The 17,823-nt window shown below is 43.7% G+C and overlaps 1 protein-coding gene across 1 annotated transcript in view; it reads right to left on the minus strand.

Annotated features, from left to right (window-relative positions):
- The window catches only part of MGAT4D (MGAT4 family member D), a 229,055-nt gene that overhangs the window by 135,690 nt on the left and 75,542 nt on the right, over positions 1-17,823 (minus strand). Inside the window, exon 2 of the mRNA XM_040418478.1 lies at positions 10,630-10,791. Within this exon, the coding sequence (XP_040274412.1) occupies positions 10,630-10,791 (162 nt within the window). The remainder of the gene's footprint in view (positions 1-10,629; positions 10,792-17,823) is intronic.

Here is a 17,823-nt window from a genome sequence, read left to right on the forward strand (position 1 = left end):
CCATCTTATACTCACCAAACCAACTCTACAGAGCACATTGCCATTTATGGAAACACTCACACTCCAACTCCAAACACCACCCCAGGACACCATCCACATATTATTATGCTACAGACCACCGGGACCGAAGACACACCTCCTCACACCCCTCACGGAATTCATCTCTTCACTCACTTTGAAAACCAAAAACCTCCTGCTACTCGGGGACTTCCAGCTCTGGCCCAATTCCTCCCAGGACCCTATCGCCCACTGCCTGCATTAGCCAACTGAAAACATTAGGTTTGCAACAACTGATAAGGGCCCCCACACACGTTTCGTGACACACTCTCGACCTCATCTTTAAACAAAACATCGACATTAACACACTGGACAACATGCCACTGCCATGGACGGATCACCACGCCATCAAATTTAAAATAACCACTCACACCATTTATCAAAAACCAAAACTCTTAAAAACTACACACTGAACAACTTCCTGGCAGCCCCATGGAGAGCCTGGTTCGTCACCAGAACTCCTGAAAATGCCTTTGCCTTGTGCGATTTAGCGCAGGGCAAAGGAGAGCATCGGAGCATGAACTGCTCCGATACTCAAGTCAGGGGGGCTGCCTGGGTGAAAATGGAGGTAAGTCCAGGTTCAGCTCTGAACCCGGACAACCCCTTTAAAGGTCAGGACAGGTGGCAATGGGTCAATATAGTAAAACAGGCAGAGGTCAGTACATGGGTAGACAAAATGAACAGCACACCTTCACCAAGGACTAGCAAGCTAGATAATCAAAGCTAAGGCATCGTCCCCTAGGGAAAGGTGCCTTACCCCTTCAGGACCCTGGGATTTTCTGTTTTTGTATTTTCGTTTTTCACTCCCTGCTTTCTCGAAGCCATAACTTTTTTATGTTCAATTAGATGTATGATGGCACCATTTAATATTGCATACAATGTAGTGGGAAGCTGGAAAAAATATCCAAAATGGGTGAACTTAGAAAGAAAATGCAAGCCAGTCATAGTTTTATGGATTTTGTTTTTATGGTGTTCCATATGGGATACAACAAACCTGTTTCCTTCATTCTATGGGTAAGCATGATTACACCAATACCACATCTGAATAGTTTTTCTTGTGTTTTAATACAAAAAAAAAAACTTTGAAAAACAGATTTTTGCTTTGTGTCATTATATTCCGAACTCCATAATTTTTTTATATTTACAGATATAGTTATATTTTAGCCTACTTTCACACTTGCGGCAGTGTGATCCGGCAGTCAGTTCCGTCATCGGAACTGCCCGCCGGATCCGCCGATCTGCTGCTGACTGAAAGCATTTTTTTTTTTTTTAAATCAGATAATTTTTATTACTTTTTCCCAAATTTTTTTTATACAAGTACAACAACAACCCACCCATCCCACCCAACCCCACCCCTACCCCCTCCCCAAAGCACGACCACATAGAAGACACTAGGCACGGTCCATATCTGTAGTTGGTAAGTCCACCTGAAGACATCGCAGTCCGTTCTTCTGAAACATGGTAGATGACACCGAAGAGCTTCTGTATCCACCTCTAGCACACCATTCACATCTCACAAACTCACTCTAAGACAGATTATAATGCGAAATCCACGAGGACCAAATCGCTTCAAATTTTTTCATCGAGTTCCTTTTCAAGTAAACATATTCCTCTAACTTAACCAGTGTGTGTACCCTACCCACTACTTCCTGAATCGTAGAAGCTGACTCATCAATCCAATGAAATGCTATGCATTTCCTTGCTTGATACAATATTCTCATAACAGCCACCTTCATTTTCAGCATGTTTCTTGGCACTTTCACGAAGCCAAGTAGTTAGGTCAGTGGGTTAACCTCTAGGCTAATTAGAAAAATCCTATTTATAAGTCCCACTATCTCAACCCAAAACCTCCTCAAGCGTGGGCAGCTCCAAATAAGATGGATCAAGTTTGCACTCATGATATTACAACGTGGGCATACATCATCTCCCCTATAACCCATTTTGAATAGTAGTGCAGGTGTTCTATAAACCCTATGCAGGAGATACAACTGGGAGATCCTATATGACTCGCTCAATGACAACGTCGGTAAATCAGTGAGAATTTCTTCCCATTGTTCCTCAGTCAGATCCTCAATATCAGTCTTCCATTTCTCATACAATTTCAGTGGGTTGGATTTATCAACTTCCACCCAGAGTGTGTTATAATAAAGGGATATCACCCCACTTGTGGTCCCTGCCCTCACTGTGTAGTCAATGATGGGACATCTGGATGCCTGCTGGACCTTCCCATTCTTTTCCTGAGACTGAATAGCATGCCTCAGCTGTAGATATACATAAAAATACCTATGCGGAATACCAAATTCCTGTCTCAAAACTTCAAAACTCTTCAATGACTTGTCTGAGAACAATTGAACCATCTTACCCAACCCATATTGCTCCCATTGTTGCACTCCACTAACCTTATTTAATTCAGAGTATAAGAAATATAGGCGTGTGGGTACTATACCCAGTAATATTCATCCTTTCTTTAGTTTTCCACCATATTTTATGCATCATGCTTATCAACGGATATTGAGTACCATGAGAATGAAATGATCCATCCTCCAAAGCTGACAATAAACAAGTACGGTGTATCAAGTGTTGGATAATGCGACCAGCATTGCTCAATTGGGACTCATCCCCCCATCCTCTGAAATGCTGTAACCGAGCTGCAATATAATAGGACCAAGGGTCCGGCACTGCCAATCCCCCTTGTGTTTTAGGCCGCTGAAGGGTTGAAAGTTTAATCCTAGGGACACCTCCCCTCCATATTAAGTCTCTGAATACTGCGTTGACAGTGTTAAACAACTTAAGCGGGATCCAGATCGGTGCATTATGGAGGAGGTATAGAAGTTTTGGCATCAATATAATTTTCAAGAGATTGACACGACCAATTACAGATAAGGGCAATTTGCTCCAGGCCTGTATTTTTTTACGAAATTCAGTGAGCATTGGTACCAGATTCAGACGTTCATAGTCACCTAAATTTGCAGTTACCCACACCCCCAAATACTTTAAGAATGTCACCACCTGTAACCCTCCCGTATCGGGTGGAGGCCTATTATTACTACTACCTAAGGGTAATAAGGCAGACTTTGACCAGTTAATCACTAACCCAGACATATTCCCAAATGGATTAATGATTGCCATTGCAGCGGGAAGAGACCGCTCCCAATCATCCAGGAACAAAAGCAAGTCATCAGCATATAAAGCCACTTTTTCTGTTCTAGGTCCATATTGAAGACCCTTGACTGTAACAGCCATTCTCAGAGCCTCCGCCAAGGGCTCCACCGCCACCGCAAAAAGAAGCGGTGACAGTGGACACCCCTGTCTAGTTCCCCTAAACACCATGAACGGGTCAGACAGATCGCCATTAACCCTCACCGCCGCTCTAGGGTATGCATACAGTAGTTGAACCCATGAAATAAATTCAACTCCAAAACCCATTTTCTTAAGCACCAACCATAGATAACGCCATTCCACGCTATCAAACGCCTTGGCCGCATCAAGAGATGCGACCGCCGCGGTCGAGGCGTGGACATGGGTTGCTTGAATGTTCAGAAATAGACGTCTGATATTTACCGCAGTCGACATATTGGGCATAAAGCCTGCTTGATCCTGACATATCAAAGTGGTTATCACTGAGTTCAAACGGTTCGCTAATACTTTTGCTAAAAGTTTGATATCAACTGGGAGTAAAGAAATGGGTCTATAGGATTCAGCTTCAAGTACATCTTTATCTGGTTTAGGCAGGAGCGCAATGACCGCTTCATTCATGGAATCAGGGAGCCGACCCCGCCGCTTGGCATCATTACAGACCGCAAGTAATTGAGGAAGGAGAATGCTGGAATAGCGTTTGTATACCTCAGCCGGCAAGCCATCCCTGCCTGAGGCTTTATTATTGGACATTGTACCTAATGCTACCTCTAGCTCTTGAACAGTAATAGGACCATCTAACAGCGCCCTATGCTCACTTGATAGGGTATGTAGTTCTAGGGGCTGCAAGAATTGTTCAATCTCCGCATCCATAGCTCTCAGTTTAGATTTATATAGTGTGGAATAAAAGGAATACATGACCTGGAGCAAATGCGGTGGTTCAGTTTGAATAATACCATGCGAATCCCTCAAGGCTGCAATGTACGTAGGTTGTAACTGGGCTTTAGATATTAATGCCAAAAGTCTACCCGCTCTCTCCCCTTCTTCATAGAATGTTTGTTTTTGAAAGAATAGTTTGTTTTTCGTCTGCACCAATAACCTGTCATTCAATTTTTGTTGGGATTCTTTCCATTTATCTCTAGTGGCGTCCTGCAGTTGTAAAATATAATCCGCCTCTGCTGTCTCTACTTCCATAATTAACTTTCTCGTGTGCGCCCTAGATTCACTCTTTTTCCTGTTGACTTCCGCTACAAGCAGACCCCTCAAGAATGCTTTCATAGTTTCCCACACTGACTTGGTTGCGGACGGTAAATTAATCTGGAAAAATTCCTTAAGTTTTTCACCAATTCCGCCAGCGTCTGGTAGGAGAGGTAGCCAGTAAGGATTAAACTTCCAACCCCCACCCCTATGACTTCGTGTTGTACGGAGGTCAAGCACTGCAAGCACCGGTGAGTGATCTGAGATCCTGCGTGGCCGATACTGTACTTCCCTTACGTATTGTCCTATAAGGGCATTCCCAAGAATCAGGTCAATTCTTAATAAAGAATTATATGTGCTAGAGCAGCAAGAGAACTGCTTCACTGACGGGTTTTTCAACCTCCAGAAATCTAGCAACATAGCTTCTTGCATCAGAACCCCAAAAGGTGTCATTCCGTTCGTTTGAGGAGTTTGACCCGCCCCCATTCTATCTAGATTAGGATCAAGAATGTTATTGAAGTCCCCCAGTAATAGAACCGGAACATAAGGCACGTCTGCTATAAACTGTAGTATACCTTTAAGTACCACCGGTGAGTATCCCACCAGGACACATGGAGTTGCGAAAATCACACAGTGTAAACAGACATATCTCCCCTCTTTCTCCACCTTTTTAGTAATGCATGTAAACGCAATTGATCTGTGTATCAGGAGGCTCACCCCCCTTGCATAGGACGAGAAAGTGGAATGGTAACAGTGTCCTGCCCACTTAGGGGTAAGTAATTTGGTCTGGTCCGAGGTAAGGTGAGTCTCCTGAACACAACAGATCAATGGTTGATGTTGACTGCATGACTGCTCTCCTTTTAGTTACATCCTTAATCCCCCGTACATTCCAGCTTAGAACATTAACCCTCCCCGCCATACTCGAATATCCAGAAATGTGCAAAATCTAGCGCCCAGTCTAGTAGCACTAGGAGAGCAAACATAATAGTAAGTCATATCATACTCAGACAGTAGACTAATACCTGCATCCTCATATACAGTGCGTGTATTTAGGTTAAACAAAACATCCCCCCCACCTCCCTTCCCCAAACTTTTCAAGCTATTACCCAACACCATAGCCACCTAAATAGCGGGTCCCATTATAACACCTAAATAAGGCCTGTGGGAAGAGATACACAACCCGCTATTAGAGTTAGTCGAGTGCCTAAAAACCTCCCTCCCGTCACTTGGAGGGAAGGTTAAAGTATACCCAGAAACAAATGTGGGTGCGCAACCACTAGGTAGTGAGCTCAAAAAGGGCCCAGAGCCTCCCCTCTCATTACTCCTCGGTCAATTATATGAGAATATAGTTAAGGAAAACCTATACCTATCAGACTATACATTCCAATGGTATTACAGTAAGATTCCTATTTACATACCCTCATCATACACAACCCCACTCCTGAGCACTCACACCCAAACACAACCAGGCCACATCAAACAGGATTATATGACCTAAGCCAACAAACATGATGGCGCTTCTCCACTCGTGGATCAGTCATGTTCCGCTGCAAGCTGCCTCTCATGACGATCCATCCACCTTGCTGCCTCTTTCGGATCCTCAAAAAAATGCATGGTCCCCAGTGCGGCCACCCTTAACTTGGCCGGGTACATCATGGAATAAGACACGCCATGTGCCCGCAAACGCCTCTTTACATCTAAAAAATCTGGCCCGTCGCTTCTGGACTTCTTGTGAATAATCCGGGAAGAGTGCCACTTTATGTCCATCAACAGACAAGTCAGGTTTATCCCGCGCTTTCCTTAAAATAATGTCCCGGTCTCTAAAGTGCAGGATCTTGATCAGGACTGTTCTGGGTGGGGCACCCGGCGGTAAAGGACGTGTAGGGACCCTGTGGGGCCTTTCCACGGCAAATAAAGGAGTCAGTACATCTGTGCCAAAGTTCTCCTGCAGCCAGAATTCAAAAAATTCCGACGGGTTGCCGCCTTCCACTTTCTCTGGCGCCCCCACCACCCGTACGTTATTTCGGCGGGATCGGTTTTCAAGATCATCCTGCTTTGCAGCAATAATGTCTAGTCTCATTGAGTAGTCCCTCACATTTTTAGTCAGAGGTGACATGGCGTCCTCCATTTCTCCCATCCGACCCTCCAGAGCAGTCGTGCGGTCAGCCAATTTTCTCATGTCATGCCTCACTATGGAGACATCCTCCTTAATGGCTCCCACTTGCATGGTAAGGGTGTTTAGCGAACTGCCACATTTAGTTATGGCCTGCATGACATCTTTTAGAGTCGGTTCCTCTGAATCAGAATCGGGCGTTTCTGAGGGCAAGCGGTCACATAGAGCAGCTAGAGCGCCAAATCGGTTTGAACAAGCCGCCGGAATGCTATCCGGATCAGGCCCTTCAGTGTCAGAGTCCACATCAGACAGGTCTTCAGTAGCCACTGGTTTCCTAGGAGTACCTTTCCCAGAGGCAGCAGTTGACTGTCGGGCATATTTCTCAAGCTTAGCCGCCGCTTCTTTTTGAAGTTCAGTGACGCGACCTGAGCGCCCAGGAGTGGCACCGGCGCCATCTTGGCTCTCCTTCTCCGATCCTCTCTGCTCCTTCCTACGGGTCATGATGGCCGGATGCAGCCTCCCCAACAATCCAGGGGGGTTCTCTAATGTCCGTCCGGTAAGGTATAGTCAGGATAAAATAGCCGAGGTAGCGGAGGAACTCTGTACCACATGTCGGCTCACATGCTCCGCTAGGCCACGCCCTCGACAGAGCATTTGTGAGACGCATCCGGATCCGGATCTGTCTCACAAATGCATTGCAAGGACGGATCCGTCTCTCCGCTTGTCATGCGGACAGACGGATCCGTCTTGTATCTTTTTTCTCATTTTTACCGGTCTGCGCATGCGCAGGCCGGAAGGACGGATCCGGCATTCCGGTATTTGGAATGCCGGATCCAGCACTAATACATTCCTATGGGGAAAAATGCCGGATCCGGCATTCAGGCAAGTCTTCAGTTATTTTGGCCGGAGATAAAACCGTAGCATGCTACGGTTTTATCTTTTGCCTGATCAGTCAAAACGACTGAACTGAAGACATCCTGATGCAAACTGAACGGATTACTCTCCATTCAGAATGCATGGGGATAAAAATGATCAGTTATTTTCCGGTATAGAGCCCCTGTGATGGAACTCTATGCCGGAAAAGAAAAACACTAGTGTGAAAGTACCCTTATCTACAGAGATGTGTGGGTGCTCCTTTTTTGAGGGCAATCTGTAGTTCTCACTGATACCATAAGTATTTTTGAAGCCTATATCACTTTTTATTCAATTTTCTTTCTCTTTTTTTTTTCTGTTATGGCTTTCACTATACGGGATAAATACATTTATATTTTAAATCGATCAGGTGTTTTGGGACACCTAATGTATTGTTTATTTTTATAATAGGGGAAAGGGGAGTGATTAGATTATTATATATTTTTTTTTTTATATTTTTAAAACCATTAACTTTTTTATTTACACATTTTAACTTTAACAAGTGATTGTTAGATCGCTTTTTCCATAGACTTCAATGAATTAGCACTGCAGTCTATGGGAGATTTGCTATGTTCCTATAGAGGCATACCACCTGCAAGCCTCCATAGGAACTAATGCTGTGATAGCCAAGGATCCTACAGAGGAACTGAGGAACAAATGGCTCCCTCAATGGCCGCACAATGGAGTCATCCAGTCCCTTGAGTGCAGTGATCCTGGGGAAAGCTGCCTCAGATGCTGTGGTCACAACTGACCACAGCATCTAAGGAGTTAAATGTCTGTGATTGGTGTTATTGTCAATCACAAAACATTTGCCTAAGGTGTCTGCTATGTGAACCAGCAGAAACCTGCGGGCTATAGCATCCGCTGCCATCTGGAACAGGCGCCATATTTAAAGACCCAACTTGTGCCATACATGTACAGCACAGTTCAGAAAGGGGTCAGATACCCTAAAGTGTCCAGGAACTGGCTATGGAAAACTACTAGTATAGTGTGGCCTAGTAGGGAAGCGCAGGCCGCGGCCTGTAGTAGGACGGTCAATGTGGAGAGCTGGCGGGCAGAAGGCATCAGGGTCCAGGCCACCGGCATAGCAACAGATGAGGCAGGGTAAAAGACATATCACCCATGCCCAACAGGGACAACGAGATAGCCTTCTGATCTCAAGGTCACTGGGTCATGTGCCACTTAAGGGGGCACAATCGCTGTGGCTAGTCATTGTCTGCAGAACCACATGTGGCTCTTATCTATGGCAGAAGTCGACAAGCGGGTACTGGTCAGCCACGAACGGAAGGAGCTGGAACCAAGTGTCAATGAGCAGGTAAGTATGCTTCTATTCACAGGCCTGGCAGGAAAATGGAGAAACCCAAATTTGTGCAAAAGGTGGAGATTCCCTTTAATATCTGATTAGTGACAAATACCTCAGTCAGAAAACATCTCATCATTTTCTATGGGAAAATGTTGTGAGCAAGCTTTGTGTCACGTACAGAGGTCACTATGGAGGGGGGAAGTAGGATGAATAGTTCTTATCGCCTATTCTTTATGGTACATCCTGACTCCAGGGGCACCAGGATAGACATTTTAATGTGATTTTGTTGAGTTAAAGGGAGTCTGTCACCTACTCTGAGCGTTTTAGACTGCCCAGATCGGGTTATAGAACGTTTGCCCCCCATTTAAATAGTACCCCTCTTGTGTCTGTCCAACGTAGAGATCCTGAAAAAGGTACTTTATAAAGTTATGCAAATTAGCTGTAGCAAGTGCCCAGGGGTGGAGTTACGGCCGCAAGTGCCCAAACCCCTCAGCTATGTGCCCAGATAACCGCTCCCCTTACAGTCCTCCTCCTCCCACGAGCACCGATAACCTCTGCACATAGTGGGCAGAACAGTGCGGATGCGCGGGCTCGGCAGTGGCCGGCGCTCATGTGACATCTGGGGGGCCTGGGCACTTGCAACAGCTAATTTGCATAACATTATAAAGTACTTTTTTCAGGATCTCTATGTGGGACAGACCCAAGAGAGTTACTGTTTTAATGGGGGTGGCAAAAGTTCTATAGCGTGATCTGGGCAATCTAAAACACTCAGAGTACTGTAGTTGACAGACTCCCTTCAATATGTTAATTTTGTTAAGATAACCTTGGCTACATCTGTAATTTAGGCATACTTTTTTTTTTTTTACTGCTTACTGCAAAAAAAATAAAAAATAAAACATACAGCTAAATCAGGATGCAGTAGGACGTCTATACAATCAGATGCTGTTATTGACTTCCACTGTAAATAAAAAAATACACATCTTGATATTGTTTTTGACATCATCAAAAAAACATAGCAGTCTGCAATATATTGTCCTGTTAAAAAAAAAAAAAAAAAAAAAAAAAAGCACCCAGGCACATTTTATTTCATTTTTATATAGAAGTTAATGGCAACATGATCCAACTGTATATGCATTCTGCTGCACCCTGCCGGACTCTGCTGCCAGTATATTCTTTATAGTAAGCAGTAAAGACATATACCCTAACACAGAGGTGTTACCTATCATAGTAAAGCACACCCACTGATGATGGCTGCTGAACCTGCCCCCAGTACTCATACAGCAGAAACCTCTGTAAAAAGGCACTGCTACAGATCATTGTTACAGCTCTTTTTACTGTTAGGAGTCAGACACAAGTAAGGGCTCTTTCACACTTGCGTTGTCCGGTTCCGTCGTGTACTCCATTTTCCGGAAGTGCCCGCATGATCCGTAACACCGCCAGTGAACTGAAAGCATTTGAAGACTGATCCGTCTTCAAAATGCGTTCAGTGTTACTATGGCAGCCAGGACACTATTAAAGTCCTGGTTGCCATAGTAGTAGTGGGGAGCGGAGGAGCAGTATACTTACCGTACGTGCGGCTCCCGGGGCGCTCAAGAATGACGTCAGAGCGCCCCATGCGCATGGATGACGTGATCCATGCGATCAAGTCATCCATGCGCGTGGGGCGCCCTGACGTCACTCTGAAGCGCCCCGGGAGCCGCACGGGCGGTAAGTATACTGCTCCCCCGCTCCCCACTACACTTTACCATGGCAAACAGGACTTTAGCGTCCTGGCAGCCATGGTAACCATTCAGAAAAAGCTATACGTCGGATCCGGTAATGCGCCGAAACGACGTTTAGCTTAAGGCTGGATCCGATTTACTAATACATGTGAAAATGAAGATTCATCTTCTCGGACTACCACTGTCAATACCTGTATGATTCTCAAATGCGTTTCTCTTCTCTGCCACTGCCTGTTTTATCTCGTCTAGAACGGCGCTCAGATCTCGAGATCGCTTTTGATTCTCTTGTTCTGCGTGGAAGAGTCTTTGTTGTAATTCTAAAAACTGCTTTTCATATGAATCCATTCCATATTCTGCAAAAAGATATGAATAATGTCAACAAAGACAACCCAACTTATATAAGAGTTACCATTACTAGAAACTGATGCAATACAAAAGGACATTTGAGCATTCCTAAGCACATCATGAATGTAAAAGTCCATGTGGTAACTGGACATGTTATTTAAAGGGGTTATCCAATTTCTCAAACAGCCCTCCCCATGTGCCGGGCCCCTCACATCTAATATACTTACCCTGCTCCCCACGCCACTCCTGGTGCCCGCTGCTGCTTCTCCCTGTACACGGATAAAAACATCCAGTGTCGGGGGGGGGGGGGGTGAGCCAATGGCAGGCGGGGACGAGCCTCTCTAGCATCACGGGTGACGCTAAGGAGGCTCGTCCCCGCCTGCCATTGGCTGCTCCCCTCCCCCCCTAGGAGCAACACCTAGAGGCTCTTCTCTCTCTGCAACTGCTGTGACCAACACAGATGCCTTCAGCTGCCAAGTGCATATGTAACAGGTCAACCAGTTTCATAGATACAATTCTGCTGACAGATGTACCTGTTCTCTTGAAAATACAGTGTATTCTGTTTCCGTAAAACATTAAATTTATAAATTTAAATCTCTGCTAATTCTATGGTTATAAGTCATGTGGGTGATCCTTCCTATTCAGTGGTTGACAGCTAACTCTTCTTAACTAAAGGCGGAATTACACTGCCCAATATTCGGGCAATTATCGGGAATGAATGTTCCTTCAAACACTCGTTCCTGACAATCTGCCCGTCTAAATGTGCCGCCAATCACCCAATGAATGAGCGAACCGCTTGTTCATCGGGTGATCCTGCTGTTCCTGCAGGCACATAAATTATCATTTATGGGCAGAAGATTGTGATGTTTAACCGCCTCCCGACCGCCTAACGCAGGAATGCATCCTGTGGGCGGTCGGTTTGTTCCTCGTAGACGCATCGGCGCGTCATCTCGTGAGATTTCCTGTGAACGCGTGCACACAGGAGCGCGCGTTCACAGGATTGGAAGGTAAACGAGCTGATCTACAGCCTGCCAGCGGCGATCATTCGCTGGCAGGCTGTAGATCCGAATTTTTTAACCCCTGAAAGGTATATCAGACGCTGTTTTATTAACAGCGTCTGATATACCTGCTACCTGGTCCTCTGGTGGTCCCTTTTGCTTGGATCGACCACCAGAGGACACCGGCAGCTCTGTAAGTAGCACCAATCACCACACTACACCCCCCCGTCACTTATTAACCCCTTAATCACCCCTTATAGACTCCCTGATCAACCCCCTGTCATTGATCACACCTCTGTAAGGCTCCATTCAGACGTCCGTATGTGTTTTGAGGATCCGCAAAACACGGACACCGAGGATCCGCAAAACACGGACACCAGCAATGTGCTTTCCGCATTTTGCGGATCCGCACATTGCCAGAACTATATAGAAAATGCCTTTTCTTGTCCGCAATTGCGGACAAGAATAGGACATGTTCTGTAGGCTCTACAAAAAACGCAGTGTTCGCCCGATCAGGCCTGCGCACACTTGCATTCAGTCCGCCCCACCGCAGTGACAGAAATGTTTTTCTGATCACTGCAAAAACACTGTAAAATCGCTGCGGCGCTATAAAGATCACTTTTGAGGGGCATGGCGAGTTCATAGAAGATTTTTTTTTTTTGCCACAAGTTAGCGGAAATAGATTTTTTTGTTTTTTCTTACAAAGCCTCATATTCCACTAACTTGTGACAAAAAATAAAATCTCACATGAACTCACCATACCCCTCACGGAATCCAAATGCGTAAAAATTTTAGACATTTATATTCCAGACTTCTTCTCACGCTTTAGGGCCCCTAAAATGCCAGGGCAGTATAAATACCCCACATGTGACCCCATTTTGGAAAGAAGACACCCCAAGGTATTTCGTGAGGGGCATGGCGAGTTCATGTAAAATTTAATTTTTTGTCACAAGTTAGTGGAATATGAGACTTATATATATATATATATCATTTTTCGCTAACTTGTGCCAAAAAAAATATATATATATTCTAGGAACTCGCCATGCCCCTCACGGAATACCTTGGGGTGTCTTCTTTCCAAAATGGGGTCACTTGTGGGGTATTTATACTGCCCTGGTATTTTAGGGACCCTAAAGCGTGAGAAGTAGTTTGGAATCCAAATGCGTAAAAAATGCCCTGTGAAATCCTAAAAGTACTTATTGGAATTTGGGCCCCTTTGCGCACCTAGGCTGCAAAAAAGTGTCACACATGTGGTATCGCCGTACTCAGGAGAAGTAGGGCAATGTGTTTTGGGGTGTATTTTTACATATACCCATACTGTGTGTGAGAAATATCTCTGTAAAATGACAACTTTGTATAAAAAAAAATTGGAAAAGTTGTCTTTTACAGAGATTTTTCTCTCACTCAGCATGGGTATATGTAAAAATACACCTCAAAACACATTGCCCTACTTTTTCTGAGTACGGCGATACCACATGTGTGACACTTTTTTGCAGTCTAGGTGAGCAAAAGGGCCCAAATTCCAATGAATATCTTTAGGATTTCACAGCGCATTTTTACGCATTTGGATTCCAAACTACTTCTCACACTTTAGGGCCCCTAAAATGCAAGGGCAGTATAAATACCCCACAAGTGACCCCATTTTAGAAAGAAGACACCCCAAGGTATTCCGTGAGGGGTATGGTGAGTTCATGTAAAATTTTATTTTTTGTCACAAGTTAGTGGAATATGAGACTTATATATATATATATACAGGGAGTGCAGAATTATTAGGCAAGTTGTATTTTTGAGGATTAATTTTATTATTGAACAACAACCATGTTCTCAATGAACCCAAAAAACTCATTAATATCAAAGCTGAATATTTTTGGAAGTAGTTTTTAGTTTGTTTTTAGTTTTAGCTATTTTAGGGGCATATCTGTGTGTGCAGGTGACTATTGCTGTGCATAATTATTAGGCAACTTAACAAAAAACAAATATATACCCATTTCAATTATTTATTTTTACCAGTGAAACCAATATAACATCTCAACATTCACAAATATACATTTCTGACATTCAAAAACAAAACAAAAACAAATCAGTGACCAATATAGCCACCTTTCTTTGCAAGGACACTCAAAAGCCTGCCATCCATGGATTCTGTCAGTGTTTTGATCTGTTCACCATCAACATTGCGTGCAGCAGCAACCACAGCCTCCCAGACACTGTTCAGAGAGGTGTACTGTTTTCCCTCCTTGTAAATCTCACATTTGATGATGGACCACAGGTTCTCAATGGGGTTCAGATCAGGTGAACAAGGAGGCCATGTCATTAGATTTTCTTCTTTTATACCCTTTCTTGCCAGCCACGCTGTGGAGTACTTGGACGCGTGTGATGGAGCATTGTCCTGCATGAAAATCATGTTTTTCTTGAAGGATGCAGACTTCTTCCTGTACCACTGCTTGAAGAAGGTGTCTTCCAGAAACTGGCAGTAGGACTGGGAGTTGAGCTTGACTCCATCCTCAACCCGAAAAGGCCCCACAAGCTCATCTTTGATGATACCAGCCCAAACCAGTACTCCACCTCCACCTTGCTGGCGTCTGAGTCGGACTGGAGCTCTCTGCCCTTTACCAATCCAGCCACGGGCCCATCCATCTGGCCCATCAAGACTCACTCTCATTTCATCAGTCCATAAAACCTTAGAAAAATCAGTCTTGACGTTTCAGCTTGTGTGTCTTGTTCAGTGGTGGTCGTCTTTCAGCCTTTCTTACCTTGGCCATGTCTCTGAGTATTGCACACCTTGTGCTTTTGGGCACTCCAGTGATGTTGCAGCTCTGAAATATGGCCAAACTGGTGGCAAGTGGCATCTTGGCAGCTGCACGCTTGACTTTTCTCAGTTCATGGGCAGTTATTTTGCGCCTTGGTTTTCCACACCCTTCTTGCGACCCTGTTGACTATTTTGAATGAAACGCTTGATTGTTCGATGATCACGCTTCAGAAGCTTTGCAATTTTAAGAGTGCTGCATCCCTCTGCAAGATATCTCACTATTTTTGACTTTTCTGAGCCTGTCAAGTCCTTCTTTTGACCCATTTTGCCAAAGGAAAGGAAGTTGCCTAATAATTATGCACACCTGATATAGGGTGTTGATGTCATTAGACCACACCCCTTCTCATTACAGAGATGCACATCACCTAATATGCTTAATTGGTAGTAGGCTTTCGAGCCTATACAGCTTGGAGTAAGACAACATGCATAAAGAGGATGATGTGGTCAAAATACTCATTTGCCTAATAATTCTGCACGCAGTGTATATATAAATAATAATTTTCCGCTAACTTGGGACAAAAAATAAAAACGAATCAGCGAATACCTTAGGGTGTCTACTTTCCGAAATGGGGTCATTTGTGGGGTGTTTCTACTGTAGAACCTCAGGAAACATGACAGGTGCTCAGAAAGTCAAAGTGCGTAAATTAACATTTTTGCGCCATAGTTTGTAAACGCTATAACCCAACGCCTTTTACCCAAACCAATAAATATACACTTATTGCATTTTTTTTTTTATCAAAGACATGTAGAACAATAAATTTAGAGAAAAATTTATATAGAAATGTAGTTTTATTTGAAAAATTTTACAACAGAAAGTGAAAAATTTCGGTCAATTTTGATTAATATCAAAAAAAGTAAAAATGTCAGCAGCAATGAAATACCACCAAATGAAAGCTCTATTAGTGAGAAGAAAAGGAGGTAAAATTCATTTGGGTGGTAAGTTGTATGACCGAGCAATAAACCGTGAAAGTAGTGTAGTGCAGAATTGTAAAAAGTGGTCTGGTCATTAAGGGGGTTTAAGCTAGGGGAGCTGAGGTGGTTAAACATCAATCTGCTGCCCAGAAACCATGATCGCAATAGCGAACCGTCGTCATCATACTGTGAAGGAGATTGCTGAATGTAAATACAGCTGTCTCCTTCACTGAAGAAGAAGCCAACTGTCGGGAAGGAACGCTTCTTTCCTGACAATCGGCTGTTACATGGGGACGTGTAGACCATCCTTAAGCATAAGGGAGCTACTTGTCAATCAGTAGGACCGCATACATGGCACCAAGGCATCTAAAGATCAGAAATTAAAATGAATAAATCACTTGTTTTACTGAAACTTTACGTCAGTCTGCTCAGCTCTTAACATGCTGCCCTCAGATTACTCAGCATTTTCATGGTGACAGGTTCTCTTTAACCGCCTCACGTCCGCCCATAGGATATAAACGTCCTATGGGTGGACGTCTATTTCTGACAGCACGTTTTAGAACGTCCTGTCAGAAATAGCAGCTGCACGCTAATCGTGCAGCTGCTGATCGGGTTGCCCGCTGTCAGTGACAGCAGGGCAACCCTAAGACAAGGCAGGGACAGTGCCCAGGTGTCCCTGCCTTCTAGATCGCTGCAGACACAGCGCTCACCGAGCGCTGTGTCTGCAGAGCAGGAAGCGCTGTGCGCTTCCTGTTCCGGCCCGGCGGTCATGTGACCGCCGGGACCGGAGGGTGCAGGGGCTGTGTGAGGTCTCTCAGAGACCTCGATCAGCCCTGCTGTGAGGCTGTACAGCGCAGGATTGCTGCTGTACAGCCTCTATAGGGGTGCATTTGTCCTGTAACTGGGGCTACTATCTCAGCCCCAGTTACAGGAGAAATCAACTGTGAAAAAAAAAAGAAAAAGTGAAGCAAATGTCCCCCAGAGGTCTTGTATGACCTTATGGGGGACGAAAAGTGTAAAAAAAAATAAATAAAATAAAGGGTTGAAAAAATCAAATAAAATAAAGTTTCACATGTAAAAAAAAAAAAAGTTCCCAAGTTAGGAATAAAAAAAAAATAGAAAAAATAAAGTAAAATAGACATATTTAGTATTGCCGCGTCCGTAAAAACCAGCTCTATAAAAATATCACATGACCTAACCCCTCGGATGAACACCGTAAAAAAGAAATAAAAAAACCTGTGTCAAAACAAGCAATTTTTGTCACCTTGCATCACAAAAGGTGCAACACCAAGTGATCAAAAACGCGTATGTCCCACAAAATGGTACCAATAAAACCGTCACCTCATCCCGCAAAAAATGAGCCCCTACATAAGAAAATCTCTCAAAAAATAAAAAAACAATAGCTCTTAGAACATGGAGACACTAAAACATCATTTTTTTGGTTTCAAAAATGCTATTATTGTGTTAAAGTGAAACAAATAAAAAAAAGTATACATATTAGGTATTGCCGCGTCCGTAAAAACCAGCTCTATAAAAATATCACATGAGCTAACCCCTCGGGTGAACACCGTAAAAAAAAAAAAAAAAAACTGTGTCAAAACAAGCAATTTTTGTCACCTTGCATCACAAAAGGTGCAACACCAAGTGATCAAAAACGCGTATGTCCCACAAAATGGTACCAATAAAACCGTCACCTCATCCCGCAAAAAATGAGCCCCTACATAAGAAAATCTCTCAAAAAATAAAAAAACTATAGCTCTCAGAACATGGACACATTAAAACATAATTTTTTGGTTTCAAAAATGCTATTATTGTGTAAAACTTTAATAAATAAGAAAAAGTATACATATTAGGTATCGCAACGTCCGTAACAATCTGCTCTATAAAAATGTCACTTGACTGAACCCCTAAGGTGAACGCTGTAAAAATAAATAAATAGAAACTGTGCTAAAACAACCAATTTTTTGGTCACCTTGCCCAATAAAGTGTTATATTGAATGATCAAAAAATCATATGTACCCAAAAATAGTACTAATAAAACTGGCACCTTATCCCCTAGTTTTCCAAAATGGGGTCACTTCTTGGGAGTTTCTACTGTAAGGGTGCATCAGGGGGCTTCAAATGGGACATGGCATCTAAAAACCATGTGGAGTTCCTTTCCTTCTGCGCCCTGCCGTGTGCAGTTTACGACCACATGTGGGGTGTTTCTGTAAACCGCAGAATCTGGGTAATAAATATTGAGTTTTGTTTGGCTGTTAACCATCGATGTGTTAGAGAAAAAAATTGATTAAAATGGAAAATCTGCCAAAAAAGTGAAATGT

This window comes from Bufo bufo, chromosome 2, assembly GCF_905171765.1.
Source record: "Bufo bufo chromosome 2, aBufBuf1.1, whole genome shotgun sequence".
NCBI classification, from domain to species: domain Eukaryota; kingdom Metazoa; phylum Chordata; class Amphibia; order Anura; family Bufonidae; genus Bufo; species Bufo bufo.